General features: G+C 43.8%; 1 protein-coding gene across 3 annotated transcripts in view; it reads right to left on the bottom strand.

The window, feature by feature from the left end:
* PCSK5 (proprotein convertase subtilisin/kexin type 5) overlaps positions 1 to 13,087 on the bottom strand; it is a 260,279-nt gene extending 247,192 nt beyond the window's left edge. The window contains exon 1 of one of the 3 annotated variants that reach the window (XM_062641593.1): positions 12,278 to 13,087. In XM_062641593.1, the coding sequence (XP_062497577.1) occupies positions 12,278 to 12,475 (198 nt within the window). In that variant the 5' untranslated portion in view covers positions 12,476 to 13,087. The remainder of the gene's footprint in view (positions 1 to 12,277) is intronic. The other 2 variants (XM_062641602.1, XM_062641612.1) reach the window with 2 other exon arrangements.
* Positions 13,088 to 16,132: the final 3,045 nt, after the last annotated feature.

Raw genomic sequence — 16,132 nt, 5'->3', positions numbered from 1 at the left:
AAGGGGGAAAAGGATTCTAGCCCAGGAGCTAGCAGGCCCTATAGAGAGGGCTTTAAACTAGGTTTGAAGGGGATAACACCAGACTGAGCTAATGGGGTAGGATGCTGCTGTTGGGAGTCCAGATCCACTGGCAACTTAAATGCATATATGCCAATGCCCACAGCATGGGCAATAAACAGGAGGAGCTGGAAGCTATTGTGCAGCAATAAGAAAGAAATCATGACATGACTGCCATCAGAGAAACATGGATGGTATAGGCTCCTCAGAAGGGATAGGCAAAAAAAAAAGAGGTGATGGGGTTGCATTGTATGTCAAGGAATGCATCAACTGCTTTGAACTCAGTGTTGTAAGAGAGAAGGCTGAACATCTGTGGGTGAAGATCAGGGGGAAGGCCAACTGAGGAAGTCTGTTATAGACCACACAGCCAGGATGAAGTAAGTGCTCTTCAAACAACCGGGAAAAGTTTCGCGATCACTTCCCGTTGTTCTCATAGGCGACTTCAAGCTATCAGATGTCTGCTAGAAGCACAACACAGCAGAGAAGAAACAATCCAGGAGGTTCCTGGAGGGTGTTGAAGATACTTCCTAACCCAGTTGGTTAGTGAGCCAACCAGGGGAGATGCCTGGCTAGATCTGCTGTTTGCAAACAGAGAAGGACTGGCGGGTGATGTGATGGTTGGCAGCTGTCTTGGGCAAAGCGATCACAAAATGACTGAATTTTCAGTCATTGGAGAAGTCAGGAAGAAGGTCAGCAAAACCTTCACCTTAGACTTCCGGAGGGCTGACTTGGGCCTGTTTAGGATGCTGGCCAGCAGAGCTCCTTGGGGAACATTACTGAAGGGGTCCAGGAAAGCTGGACACTCTTCAAGAATGAAATGACCTCAAGGTGCAGGAGGAGGCAGTTCGCCATGTGCCAAAAAATCAAATGAGCGGGGAAGAGCAGACTGGCTGAGCAGGAAGATACTGCTTGAACTTAAGGATAAAAAGATAACTTATCACCTGTGGAAGAAGGGACAGTCAGCCCATGAAAAATACAAGGATGTTGTTAGGATATCCAGAGAGAAAGTTAGAAAGGCGAAGACACAGACGGAACTAAATCTGGCCTCAGGCTGCGACGGGAGGTTTAGATTGGATATTAGGAAAACTTTCTTCACACAAAGAGTGAAATCAGAGCATTGGAACAGGCTGCCCTGGGAAGTGCTGGAAATACTGTACCTGAAGTGTTCAAAAACTGTGTAAAGGAGGTCCTCAGTGACATGGTTTAGTGGTGGTCTTGGCAGTGCTGGGGTAATGGTTGGATGATCTTGAACATCTTTTCCAACCTAGCTGATTAAATGATTCTATAAGGTCTTTGCAGAAGCAAGTGATCAATTAAAAGACTGAAAACAAAGATTAGGATCAATTAGTTAGTTGTTTATTAAAAAGCAACTAGCTTCTCATAATGGGCAGAGGTCCCTGCCATCCATGGATTTTTGCTGGGGTCCATGGTAGAACCTCTTCTGGGTCCTACATTATTTCACAAAAAAAATTTACATGGAAAATGAAGTGAGCAATGAAGTGCAGATGTCAGCTACTGCTATCAATCATGGGTGTAAAGACTGCCGCTGCCTGTGTGAGCTGCAGAAGGCAGCTGCAGAATTCAGTGATGACAATAAAAAGTCAAATGAAATCACATGTAGACAAATGTGGATGAACGTATGTGCAAACACAACCTCACACTAAAATGAACTGTTTCGCGCTGCCCAGGACCACTGACGAGTGATGCTCTTGGGGCTATGGCAGACTAATCCATGGAAATTCAGCTCAGCAGAAGCCCCAACAGCAAATGGCATGGTAGACATAATCAACAGGAGTACGGATAATAAAGCAGAGAAAATGGCACTGTAAGAATAATCCAAAGCTTTGCCACAATTTAAGTACTGTGCGCAGTTCGATTCCCTTCTATTCAAAGAAGACATAACAGAGCTGGAAAAGTTTCCAAATTGAGAAGAAGAATGGACAAATATATGGTACACCCTCTGAATGGGGAATAGCTAAGTTAAGACTCTTCAGTCTAGATACGATACAATTTAGAGGAAAATACCAGAAATCTAAAAAATCATCTATGGCATAAGAGTGTGCAGGAATCAATCTTCATCATCTCTTTCTGCAGCCATCAAAAGAAACTAGTAAGTAAGAAGCAGAAGAGAGGTGGTTCTTCATGCAGTTAAGTGGCAAGCTTTTAAAATCCTTGGCAAAGAATATTTGGATGCTGAAGTTTACTTTTATTTAAAAGGTTGGACAAGTGTCTGGACAAAAAAAAAAAATCAAGAATTTCTAGGTATGCGGAAGCCATATCCAGTTCAAGCAGTCTCCTGAGCTGAAAAGAGCTGAAGGGAATGCTAGGGAGAAGCATCAGATGCTTGTTTTGTTCATTCTCTCCCACAGACAGTAACTTAACACCACTGGCATACCGGCAGGCAGTCAGGCTAGATGACCCAGAATGACCTTTGCATCCTTATGGGTCATTCTGAATAAAGGCTATTCACGTGAGCAAAAATGTTACAGAAACTAATTCTCTATGCCCTAAAGGTCATACTACCAGCCTTCGAGGTGCAACACAGCACACATTTTACTTTGTGTTTATTTTCAAGACATCAGGTTACTGTGTTAATACGCTCTGCAAAGAAAAGCTCAATAAAAGAAAACAATGTTCTCTAGATTTATTCAGAGGGAAGGTGATATGCTACCGCTGATCAAGCTAAATATTTTAAAAAAGGAGAACATTTTTTAATTCTAGGCTTGAATTTCAGCCACACAGCACTATTCAGTAACACCTTCACTGCCCACTAAGCACTCTTACGCAAAACCCAGTTGTTTTATTCCAGTTTGAACACAAATTAATAAGGGAATGCAGCAAAGGTTTTAACTGTGATTTGTACCATCTCTATAACTCCAGTTTGGCCCTAGAAAACAAAACATAAATGACAACTATTCCCTGCTGCCACAGAAAAATTACAAAAAAGATGAAAACCATGGCCCTTTGTGATTGTGATGTCTATCCCACATCTGGAAGCATGCCACTTCCCTGGGAGCAGATCTTCTCCTTCTACATGGAGAAGTCTGTACTGAGAATCTTTTTCTTTCCCAAGTTATTTAAACTATATAATCCATTGATCATGTCCGACTAATCTGCCTTTTACAGTCTCATCTCCATCATACACTGTCATGTGATCCACAAGAATTTCCACAACAAGCTGTTCTGGCAGGATTTCACTGTAGCTCCGATACTCTCTTGGACTTGCCAATGTTCCATTCCAAGAGTTTTTTATTCTGCAAAGATCAATCAAATTGGGTCCACCATGTTGCCAAATAATCACTTACTGCCTTAAGCTATGTATGTTTGGCAAGCAGGATTTTGTTTGATTGTATTTACCCTTGTGTCTGGCAGGTGACAAAGAGCACCATAGTTCTTCACTAGGGACAATATGATTTATGCACATCCATAGCTGACATACATACCTCCTCACTTTGTTATTTTACAATTTATCTTTTGGAAAGGAAGAGAAAGATACACGGGTCAATCACAGAACTAAAGAACACAGCTGCAAAACATGTAAATACAATACTGGAAATATCTTGTCTGACAAGTCTAGAGAATTACTGCACTGTATAAAGCTGTTGGGAAGTTGTATATAGGCAAGGCAAACAGATGTCAATCAAAACACAGCAACTGAGATGACCATGGGAATTGTAAGCCTATCTTCTAACAGGAGACTAGAAGATACAGAAGCAAAAGTGAAGGCTGGCTCCCCCTGCAAACATGCTGGAGAAACAGATAAGCCACTTAAGCACAAGAATAGATATATACTCACCATGACTAAATTAAATCTGCAAATTGGAAGTAAGTGGGAAAAAAAAAAAAAGCAACAACAAACGCAATTTTTCCAGACTGAGAACACATAACAAAACCACTTTTAAAACTGGCTATTTTTAGACTTGTTTAAAACTGGGGTAAAAAAAACATCTTATGAACGACTTAAGGTATATAATAGCAATCACTTATGATCCAGACTAACCTAATATCCTTGAAATTTTTGCATTCATTTTGAGCTGATCCTTTGCAAATTAAAAACTGTATCTATCTTCAAGCTCTACTTAACAGTCCTCTTCAAATTCCTGAAGGCACAAAATTAAACTATGGAATAGTAGGTCAAAACTACGTAACATTGCAACTTTTTTGGTCAATACTTCAGCTAGGGACCTGGATACTGGCATAGGAAAGACACCTATTAAACATAACATACATGAAGAAGACAAGGGGATCTCCAAGCATGCTGGGAGGCAGAAACAGAATTCAAAAGAAACTGAAACTGTAAAACAAGGTCTGGAAAAACAGGCAAGATTCAGCAAAAAGCATGTGCAAAGTAATCACAATAATCTACTGGATAAATTCATGCTGGAGAACAACGGGCTAGGAATTTGGCAGAATATATTCGTGAACCACAGATCACAAGCTGAACTAAGTCAAAGCCTGACCTATGTAAAACAAGGGAAAGGATTGGGCTTGGATGAAAAAAGACGGAAGCAGGCAGCAGGAAGACATCTTTTCTGATGCCTCTATTTATGTTCATAAAGAAACAAAAAACACAAGCTAACTGAAGGAAGACAGATACAGCTTAGACTTCACAAGGGCAAAGAGGATGATGAGCCACTAGGATCAACCGTGGCACCATAGAGCTTCCTTACTGAAGATCTTTGAAAACTAGTTAAGTATCTGCCAGGAAAGATGTGGGCACAGATGATCCTCCTCAAGGGCACTGCGATGAACAAATTTATCTGTAGAGATGTAGCCCCCTGCCCTTCATTCCTACAACCACCAGCCACTGTCAGCAGAGGTCATGCCATACCAGAGGTATCATGTACTATTGATTTAACTCTGTGTATTTTCAGATTTCTGGTTCTTCCATTTTAATCTGGTCTGTCAACTTCTTTATGTACTTTGTTTGAGAGGAGCAGTTCCCACAAACATCGTCATTTCTAAATTTGGCTTGCAACTAATTGTTATTCTTAGAAGTATAATTTAGTGTATGCTTGCCTAAAGGCTTTAAATAAAAAATCATCACATAATTTCTAGATTGACTAGTATTGCTGTTAAACAAGATTCTCATCTTCCCTCATTTTGTAACATATAAAGACCATTAGACTGCCTCTATCACCAGAACCCATCTGGCACATCCTTTTCTTCATCCAACTCCCAGTGAAAGCTCACATTCAGTAGTAGCAAACTCTGCTTTCTCTCTCTCCTCCCTCTCCTTTTTAATCACACAGACAAGAGAACTACAGCTAAGGATGAAGCAATTAACCATGGCATACCCTTTGTACTCTCCAATACATGATGGTTTTCTGTTTTTTTGTGGCATGCAACCATTTGCAAGAATGTTATTTCAGTACTTGCATTTTTCAAAGACCTTTCTACCTGGTGGTTATTCTCTACCAGTCCCTAAATGTTCGCCTTTCTGCCATGAATAAGAGAAAATTCAATTTTCCTTGGTGTTTCTGTGCAGCCTAACTACATCTGCATGTGCATACTGCTTTGAGTAAACCTAGCTTTGATTCTTTTAATGCCATACTCCTAGTAATTGCAAGTTTAATACTCAGGGCTTCATTAAGCTCATCCCAGATATTAAATTTTAGTAAAAGTATATTCTGTTCCAGTACTGTGAACACACAGGTGCTTAGGGGGCATGTCTCATCTATTAGCTATCTATATTCTTATTCTGGGGTAGGTGAATTTCGCAGACAAAAGACCTATCATGCTGCTTTTTTGAGTCATCCATGTAGTGGAGATCACGGTAGCAAACTCTTTCGTTTGCCGAGGACAACAACTTAGTGTTAGGCTCTTTATCTTAAACTCCCTTTCCTCTTAACTAAACTTTTTTCTAGTCTTCCAATTTCAAAAACTTATTTTGCAAAATTTCCTTTCACTTCCCATCAGGAACAGATCTGGAAAATGGAAAACAGGCATTCTTCCCATTCTTTCTGATCCATTGATCTTGTTACGTAACATCTTCTCCGTGCCATCTCTGGGACTCAGGTTTGAAATGAGGCAGTATTTATTACCTCTTTGTGTGACTGCTGGCTTTAAATCTGTAAACCCACAACTGAAAACAAATAAATAAAAAAAACCAAGCAAACAGGGGAAAAAAAAAAACAGCCCCCAAAACCAAAACACCTTTTGTCAAATCACACATTTACGTTACCTAAAAAACCACATCTGTATATCTAACAGTAACTCCTGGGCCACACCTCAAACTCAGCACACTTAGGTGTCTTTTGGCAAAGAGTGTATATTCCTTGCAGGAAGAAAATTTGAGGGAAAGGGTAGCCTATCATTTGCCAAGGGTGGGGAGTAGGCCACTAGCCTGGAGGAGATGAGAAAAATTACTGGAAGAATACAATCAGGAGACATGTGTGTCACCCCTGAAGACATTCGAGACCAGACTGGATGTGGTTCTGGGTAACCTGATCTAGTTGAAGATACCTCTGCTCATTGCAGGGGGGGTTAGACTAGATGACCTCTGAAGGTCCCTTCCAACCCAAACAGTTATATGATTCCATGATCCTCAAACCCTGCCTAGTATTAAGAAAGAAAAAATAATAGAAAGATCTAAAGTTTATTCCTATACTAACTCATGCTGCATTTCTCTTGATTGTTGAAGCCACAGATAAGATACCTTTATCTCTTCCATCACCTTTGGGGTATCAGCTGTTTGCTCCTCCTGCTCTCTTGCACCTTCAAGGAAAATCCCTTGCCTGAATAAGAAACTCCTGGCATCTGATGACAGCAACCTGAAACTGATGAGGCACCACTTTCTAGAAGAGCACAGACCTAAAAAAACTCATTTTGAAGCTGCACATTTCATATTAAAATGAACTCATATGTCCAGTCAGTTACTGGAGCTCCTCCTCTTTTACCTATATAAACAAAGAATTGCAGGAAAAAAAGCATACATTGATAAATCCAAGGGGACAAAAGCCTTTATCACTGAAGCCCAGAGTAGGATTCCCAGCTTCTCAGATGCTTCACAAGTCATTAACTTTATAAGCTGGTGCTCCTTTCTCTAGTTCTCTGAGAATATTTCAGCACCAAACCAGGAATCTATATCCAGTGAGAAGCTGTGTTTACAAGAACTGAGAAAATTCATGGGAATCAGCATGATGTATCAGTACGCCTTAATTTTCATGGCTATATCAAAAGAGGGCTTTCTTCTTTCACTGTATAGTAGAGAATCTCCAAACTATCAACACGGTTTCAGTATTCATGCCAGTTGTATAAAATGCTTCACAGACTTCATGTTTAGCCTTCAGTAGCTGCCAACAGTGAAAAAAGAATTACCCAACATCAGTGATAGATATTTTATCTCCAACAGAAAGGTCTGCATAGTGCACTACAAGATAGAGGGCTAAAATATGTCAGCCAGGAGCTGCTGGGGGATGTGTTATACCCCAAACTGCTCCATCCAGCATGCAACTTTGAACAACTCCTTGGCTGTTCTGCATTACACAACTTTATCATAGGCCCAGATGGATGGCTAGTCCAGACCACTTTCTTAAAAGACCCACGCAAAAAGAATAGGGGTGTTTTTTTTTTTGCTTTTTTTTTTTTTTTACAGGCAAGGATTTGCTTGCTACAGAAACTACTGATTGCACTTTAAGGGAAGACCAGAAATGGCTGCAATATATGGGGGGGGGGGGGGTTGCGAGAGGAGGAAAGAAAAAAAGTCAATTCTACGCATTTAAGTCTTCCTATTACACATTTGTACTATTCTAAAGCCCAATAAAAATAGGAGACCTTGGGCCAATTGTCTTGTAGCTTATACTACGTTTCACTGTGTTTGCTCCACTGTCCTTAATACAGATGTGGTTATGCCACAGAAATGACACTACCAGTAACCAAGTACTCAAGCTTAAAGTTATGGGACAGGCCTTTAATATGCCTTAAATGAAGGCCTGTTAATTTGAACGTCAGCTCACACACTGGTAATGGTAAGGAAATACAGGATAAATGAGCAGTACATTGGAGCAATTTGCAGGAAACATGAATCAGAAGACGTAGCCAGGAAAAACATAAAGAGGATTCTTTCTCTGTTGTGTTGTGTCCCCTAAAAATTAATGGAAAATTCCTCTTTTCAATAAGAAGAAAAGATAAAGCATCAGATTTCTGTAACAAGAGATGGAGACCACAGAAATTTGAGAGCAACAGCTTACCAGAAGCTGTGAGTTGCAGTTCTTTACTGCTCACCAGCAGGTGTTCTCAAAGTCTCCTTCAACATTTATTTCTGTCGGACTCGTCCAGTCATTCAGATAGGTTTTGTAGCTTTCCTGACAGCACTATGGCAATGGAAATGGACTTAAACAGAATCCCAAGACTCAGTTGTATATTCTCCAAATCTCGCAAGCACCAAGAAAGAGGGAAAACTAAACTTCACCTGTTACCACAAACACATCAAATAACAAAAACTGGGAAAAAGGATGTTGTCCAGTGTTTCTGATTCACTGCCCTTCTGGGTCTACAGTCTTGTTGCCACTGATCAACTTAACTTACCTTTCAAAGACATTTTTCCACAAACACAATCTGAATATTGCCTACTTTTACCAATCTTACCCCTAACCTACCCTAAACTGTCTCTTCCATGGTACCTTGCATGTCGACCCATGCAAAATTAACAGGGTGGATGGTAAGAAGATCTTCAGAAACGTTGTTTTCCACTATTCCCTTCAGCTCTAATCATACAAGTAGCTGTTGTCAGAATACCCTGGCTTGCAACTTTGCAAATCCACCTATCTGAATTTCATTTTTACGCATAGTTTTACTACCTCTTACCTTGAATATTTTAATTCCATTATTTTTCTTGGTCATAGGTACTGAGTTGATTTTTTGGGCCAGCTAGTGGGATTTGTATTTAGCTTTTTTGCACTTTCTCCTTAAAGGTGAGCTTACAAATTGAACTTTTTTAAAGAAAAGAAAAAGAAATATGCTTAATGCATTACACTAGGGTTTTTTTTCATCTACTTCAGGTGATTTGGGGATGTGTATTTTTATGAGAAGTAAACAGCTCTTACTGACACTTTCAGCTTTAATTACAATCTTTTAGCTTACCTAGAAGTCATATTATCTGTAAAACCAAAGTTTAACTGCCTGGCCATAGCTGCTACAAAATACAGACATTAAGCATGTGAAGTCTTGCATCTAACAGAAAATTCTGCTTACTAGTTATCTCTTTCAGTGTTTTTATACTACAGTCAACTAAAAGGATGTCTTTCAACATCTTATACCAAATAGAGATTTTTTTAAATTGCTTATGATTGCCTCTCAGTAATAAACAGTAGATTGTTGCCCCATATTCTTACTCTTTTGCACTTGCTGTTCTGCCTCAAATATCTTCCAGCTTTTCCAGATCTATGCAAAAAAGCCCATTACAGGCAAATATAATTCATCAGTCCAGAACCTTCCTGACTTCCTTTCTCTAAAAGTTAATGCCTTATTCCCTTTATCCATTTTCATTGATAGAGTCTACAAAGAATGATCAGTAAGCTTTACAGAAAACAATGTACATTTGTTTGTATTTTCAAGAAATACGGTTATAGAATTATTTTACACAAGCTTTGAACTATGTATTTACATGTTAAACTAAGTATGGTCAGACCACAGCCATTTGGATTATTTTATGAACTCTGAATTCTATCTAGCGTCCACATCACTCTGAGAAAAGATGAATAAGCACTAGCTGGGAATAAAAGGACAGACATTGGACCACCAACATACTAGCAAACACGCTATCACACAAATACTACTTGGAGATGATTTTGCGAGAAATGATCAGAAACTTAACACTGGCCACTGTAAAAAGATACCCATGAAAGGAAGCTCTGCATAAACACCTTGTGCAAATGCACAACACTTTTTAGGGCATGTAGCTGTGAGTGCTGAGCTCTATGCTGGCACGGTACAATAACATATAGCACCAAGTTAGTCTAACCCAAAACACATACAACAGCAAGTTCTGAGGAATTTCTTCACATATACCCACTGCCTGCTTCTTGTTCTTAAAGGCTGGTTATAACCAGAAGATAAGGAATCACCCACCAGTCTAGTTTATATCACTACTGAAGTTTTCTTTCTCATACACCCATCATTTAACATTCTTACATTCGTCTTCTACTTTAACTTTCCATATCTGCGTACCTAAGTAACGGTATTGGCTCCCTTCACATACACTCTTTTTATCTGTATACTCAGTAATGCATTTTCCATTTTTTTCATTATTTATAGTCTCCCATCAGGTGTATAGTCTCCCATCTATACACCTGATCAGCAATGTATCTCTTATTAATATAGGTGTATACACAGCACTTTCAGTGACATAGAAGAAGCAATAGTGCCTTGCTCCATTCTTTTCGTAATTCCACATGAGGTTTGGATGTGCAAGGTATAAAAAACCAGGCTTGCCCAGCTGGCCTGACCAAAAGAGATGCAGCATATCCTCTAACTGACTGTTGTTTATTTTGGCACTATAAAGGCCCAGACAGCAATACAGAGAAACACCTTGGGCAAAAGGTGTTCATAAAACAAAAAAAGAAAGACTTTATATCTGGATTTATAAATGGCAGATTCAAGGTGGGGATTCAATTTTGATATGAAAGCTTCCTCCTGAATTTCTGTGCCTCCAACTTGGAATAACACTACCAACCTGCCCAAGTGCTCTAAGAGAGAAGTTGGTACTCAGTTCTTCTAAGTAACTGCATCTTTACATACCCTGTTTTGTGCTACTTCAGTGCCATTTTTCAGCTTTTCTCATGCAAATTATTTACCTTAATAAACTGCACAGCTGCTTTATCCAGGCTTGCAATGACTGGGAACGGTAGAGATGCATACTTCAAACTTTGAAGTCAATGATGCAGTACATGGGGAACTCATTTTACAACACAAATAATAATCAGGTCTCACTTTGATCCAGTTGATGTAAAAAGCCTGTTGTGTAAACGCAGCTGCATTTTTGTGAATCTCATATATGATGAAGCCTGCTGTACCTGTAAATGCTCATTTCTAAACCTTCAATTCATGTAGTATAAACTACTGTTAGAAAGCCTGTGCTTGGATGTTCGCAGCCAAGCATGCAAAGCAATTGTTTATTTTTCACATGTTCACCTCGATAAATCCTACATATGCAAGTCATATTTTGAGAATAACTGCCAGGAAATCTTAGGATACTTGGCAGAAACTCTGTCAGAAAAAGTGATCTTAGGACATTTCAAGCGGCAACTGTGCCTAGCTGCAGTGGGGAGGGGATTTTTCAGACTGATGGGATCCAGGAAAAACCAGGTGTTTCCTCACTTGCAGTTCCCGGACCTGGCTGGATCCAAGAATTTTCTCACGGGGTAATTTCTCGATCTATCCAGTCCAGGTGTTTTCAAGCGAAACATCTGCGGACTCTGCAGAGCCCAGGTGCTGCCCAACGGGCCGGCTGCCGCGGGCCCAGGAAGCTCAGCCTGGAGTGCTGGTACCCCGAGGCTGACTTCTCCCCCCCCCCGTGCATCCACCACACCCGGCGGAAAGCGAGTGGTCTACTGGACGGCTGCTTTGGCCCCGGCGGCGGGCGGTATGGCTCCCTCCCCGGGGCAACCCCGCGGCAGTCCCGCGTCCCCGGCCGCCGCACAGAGGCTCCGGGGCCACCCCGAGGCAAAGGGACCGCCCCTGTCACCAATTCCCCCCCGCACGTCCTGTCAGAAGGGGGGTCGGGCCGCCCCCCTCTGCGGGCCGGTGGCCGCAGCTGCCACGTCCTGGCCGCTGGGGAGACGGTGGCTCGCTGCAGGGCGAGCTCCTCTTGTACCGGCGTTCTTTTCTTTGCAAAGGGGGCAGGACAGTGCTCAGCCAGAGAGCAAAGTTCACCCGCGGCGGAGGCAACATCGCGGCGAAGACCCAGACGGGCCCCACCGCGCCCTCACCCTGGCCCGCGGGCGGCTCCGCGGCGCGCGCCCCGCTCCGCACCTGGCCGCGCTGGGGGCGCCGCGACCGCGACTCCTCTGGCGCGCCCCTGGTGTACCTGCCCCCGCGCATCACCTCCGCAGCGGGAGGCGGGGACAGTGCCGGGGCCCGCGGCTGGGCCGAGGTCGCGCGGCGGCCGCGGAACTGCCCGTCCCTTGCCCGTGCGCGAGCGGCAGCGGACCCTGCCTGCCCGCCCGCCCTTCGGCCCCGCCGCTGGCGCCTGCTCCGAAGTAGTTGTAAGGAGCGTTACCTGTCCTATATTGACGTATCCGTATTTGCTAGCTATCCTGTTGGCCTCCGGGAGCCCCCCAGCTATCCGAACAGCCCAGTGGTTGGTGTACAGACGCGTCCTGCAGGCGGGCAGCAGGAACCCCAGCACCAGGGTGAGCCGGCAGAGAAGGTCCCCGCCGCCTCCACCTCCCCAGCAGCAGCGGCGCTTCCAGCCCATCTTCTCCTCCTCCGCACGCAACCCCCACAAAACTTCTCCTTCCTTCTTCCGAGGCTCTTCTGCTGACCTCCGGGCGGCACCGGCGGCGCGTCCTCCGAAGTTACCCCGAGGAGGAAACTAGGAAGAGCTTGGAGTAGTGCATTGAACCGCCCAGGGGTTAAATGATGAGGGGTTGTGAATAATGGTTATAATCGGTGATTGCTGCTGTCCCCTCCTCCCGCCGCTCTGCGGGGATTAAGTAACTTGCTTGGAAAGCTTCCCTCACAGTTTCTGAGCGCCAGCTTCTCCCTCTGTCCCCAGCTATATGGGAAGTCGTCTCTCCGCGGAGAGGAGGGCTCCTTCTCCCTCTCTCTGCGCTCCCCTCCTCTCTGTCTTCCTTCCCCTGCTAGCGGTCTTCTGCCTCCTCTCCCGCTCCTGGCTTTCCCTCGCCTTCCCTCTCGCCCGGGGTCCACGAGCAGAGCGGCTGCGGCAGCAGGCGATGTGTGAGTGGTGGCAGCTGAACGGCTCAGTTCACTCCGGCTCGGCCACCTCCTTTTCCCCTCCCTTCTCCTCCTCCTTCTCCGCCTCCTCCGCCCGCCCTCGCTCCCGCCCGGCAGCGCCGAGGGCCAGGGGAAATGGCAGACGTGCTGGCTTCGCGCTGTGCCGACCCCTGCGCTCCTGGGCCTGCGGCTACCGCCAGCCCCTGGAGCTGCCCCTCGCCCTGCCACACTGGGAGCCCGACGGCGGGGCAGCGGCGGCCACCTCAAGGTGCGAGGCCTGTGGCAAGGCCTCGTGCCCGGAACCGGCTGCGGCCCTCGGCCCTGCTCTCGCGGGGTGCCAGGGCCGAGGAGGGGCGTTGGGAGGGCGTCAGCTGCCCCTGTCGGTCCTGGGGGAGCGGGCCGGAGTGGCCGTTGGGAAGCGAGCAGCCTCGAAGCTGCTTTACGGGCGCTCACGGGTTCGCACGGCGACCCCCCAGGGAGTCGGAAGGCCATTACATTATAAGCGTTGCTCGGTTTCACTTAACCTTGAACTGGCTTCCAAAGTCCGTGGTCGCCACGTTCAGAATGACAGGCGGGCGGGAGCCGCTTCAGCAGAGGAGTGGTGTGCAGGCAAGGATCACGGCTTCCTCGGTGGTCCGTCGTCACCGTCGCTGTGCAGCATGGCCATGCGCCCTGCCACCTTGCAGGGAAACGCTTCAAGCAGCAGGGCACTTACAGTGAGGCCCTAAAAACATACGGCTGCAACAGAGGTACCTGCGTAGGAGAAAACTCGTCTCTGGCCGATCTGTAGCTCACCGGACTAAACCTTGCAGCCCCCACAATGGCTTTGGACAACCTAAAGATCTACTCCTTTTTATTTGAAATTTAGTGTCTGTAAAATTCAGTTGAGCAAACCCACTGTGAGGATCCGTTACAGCTTGTGAGGAAATCTGAACACAAGAAGCACTGTTGTAATGTACTAATGTAAATACTGTGGTTTATTTTCTCTGAGGAACCTAAAGTGTCCTACAAAGTCAGGCAGCTATAATTCTCTTTTTCACGAGGATGTGAAGTATGAGAAGTTAAATGCTTTCGTTACTGTGTCATACAGTAACATGGAGTTTCTTTTTTGCATCCTCCAAGACCTGTGCTCCTACCTTTAAAACCACTGTTTTCCTAATAAGTAGTAACATGCAGACAGCCAAAACCACATGTTCCACTTTAAACCATTGTTTGAGCCTTAAGTTCATTAATTTCCCCCTTAAGCATCAGTAGTATATTAGTGATTAACATCTTCCCCCATCCTCTGTTTTTACAGGGGAGAAAAGGGGGAAATTGATTCTCTACCTCCCTGTTTGTCTCCAAAAATTTGTCAATGATTAGCTTTTCCGTGTTAGTGTTGTTTTTCATTTTGTTTTCCTGTAGTTTGCATGGTCACTTGCTCAGTGTAGGACAACGTAATGTTGTACAACTCCTGTCTGTAGATTCAAGACCTCAGTGAGGCTGAGGGGACTTCACAGATGATAGCTCACTGCTTAGCAGATCATTCTTCTCCTGAAACCACAATCAACACTCTCATCGGATTCAGCAGGAGCATTGTTATGCTCAGAAGGTTACCTCTGGCAGCTAATATTCATAAATACACATTCATTGTATATAACATTAAATCTCTTCTAGCAATTAGCCCTTCTGATTGATTGGCTCAATGATAATTACAAAATATAATTTCTGTATCTGAGCTTTGAGCAGTCTCAGGTTTGTTGGTTGTTGGGTTTTTTTCTGATGATAAATTAAAAATCTACTTTCTGATATTTTTTTTCAGTTAATTGTATTATTCTTTTGACTGTTTTATTTCCTGCTGTAGACGGTGGTTTTTTTTTTTCTTGGCACAGAAGGCACAGACTAAGCAAAAAATAAAGCCGTACTGTCATGTACCTACTTCCAACTTGACTTACGCGACAGTGTTTTATACTCTGGTACCAAAGCCTCTAGGAGCCGGTAGACTTGATAAATACATCATTGTCCCCATGTATCTTTTCTTAATGCTTCATTGACTCACATAGCCTAACAAAAATGTTGTTACAGTTGTGCTGTGCCTAAAAACAGCCTCTGAGAAAGGAGGGATGTAATACCCACAGGCATTTTTTCTGTGATTATAGAGTCCCCTTTGCTGAGGCCACTGAGGCAGATGGCAGTCATAGCTATTGTAGGAGCACACTGGTCGTAATGTGGAGTGTTTGAACTTGTTTAGCATGAGCCCCGAAATACAGTTTTTCTGAGTGCCTCATCACATCCACATCCTTAGGGGAGGATGCACTCCCACCCCCTCCCCATGAAAAAAAAAACAACCCCCCCAAAACAAAAAAAACAAAAAAAAACAACAAAACACCACAAAACAAAACAAAACCAACCAACCAACCCACCAAACAAACAAATTCAAGTCCTAACCTGTGGCACATTCTAATTTAAGCTCTTTTTTTCTGACTCAGCTGGGATGTATGCTGGCACTAGGTGACCACTGAGGAAAGTGTCAGCAGTTGTATAGCTTTATTCAGCATACGTGCTCTATGTGGCCTGCATGTAGCTGGTAGTTGAGCTTGCTTCTGTACTCTGTTGGTGGCTAGATAGCTTGTCTATACAGACCACACTTGGTGTTTTTTTCTCTCCTGAGCAAGGGAACTAAATTGATCCAGTTCATCACTGCTGTTACAACCGTGTACCTTTTATCTGTTTGCTGTGAAAAAAAAAAAAAAATCTGGATGACAGCTCAGAATGCAAGTTTGCACATGTTTTTGTCTTGTCCTTTGCCTCTTGATGGCTAATCCCTGAATCCATTTTCTGTTGTTAGTTCCGAATGACTGTGATCCAGGATCTGACCTCAGTCTCTGTGTTCGATCCCCTCCTATTTGGTCTAATTGCCTCTCTTCTCACTATTTTCCCTACCTAGTCCTGAAATTGTTCTTTCCTTTCTAGTCCTTTCCCAGCCTGAAAATACCTCTGGCTCACTAGCTCTGGGAGCTTCTCTACTCTGCTGTGCTTCATTTTAGCTTTCCAGCACTTCTTTCTGAAAGTTTCACAGATCAGTACTCCAGAGATGTGTTAAGCACCCCAAGCTCATAATTAAGAAGAAAACCACAGAGGGCACCATATATTCAAAGTCCTCCAGGAAAAAGTCCTTTAAGCAGACATATTGGCCCCT

Source organism: Pezoporus occidentalis, unplaced genomic scaffold (genome assembly GCF_034315485.1).
Source record: "Pezoporus occidentalis ecotype Australia unplaced genomic scaffold, CSIRO_AGI_Poc_V1 ctg117, whole genome shotgun sequence".
Taxonomy (NCBI): domain Eukaryota; kingdom Metazoa; phylum Chordata; class Aves; order Psittaciformes; family Psittacidae; genus Pezoporus; species Pezoporus occidentalis.
This window is presented reverse-complemented; position numbering and strand designations above follow the sequence as displayed.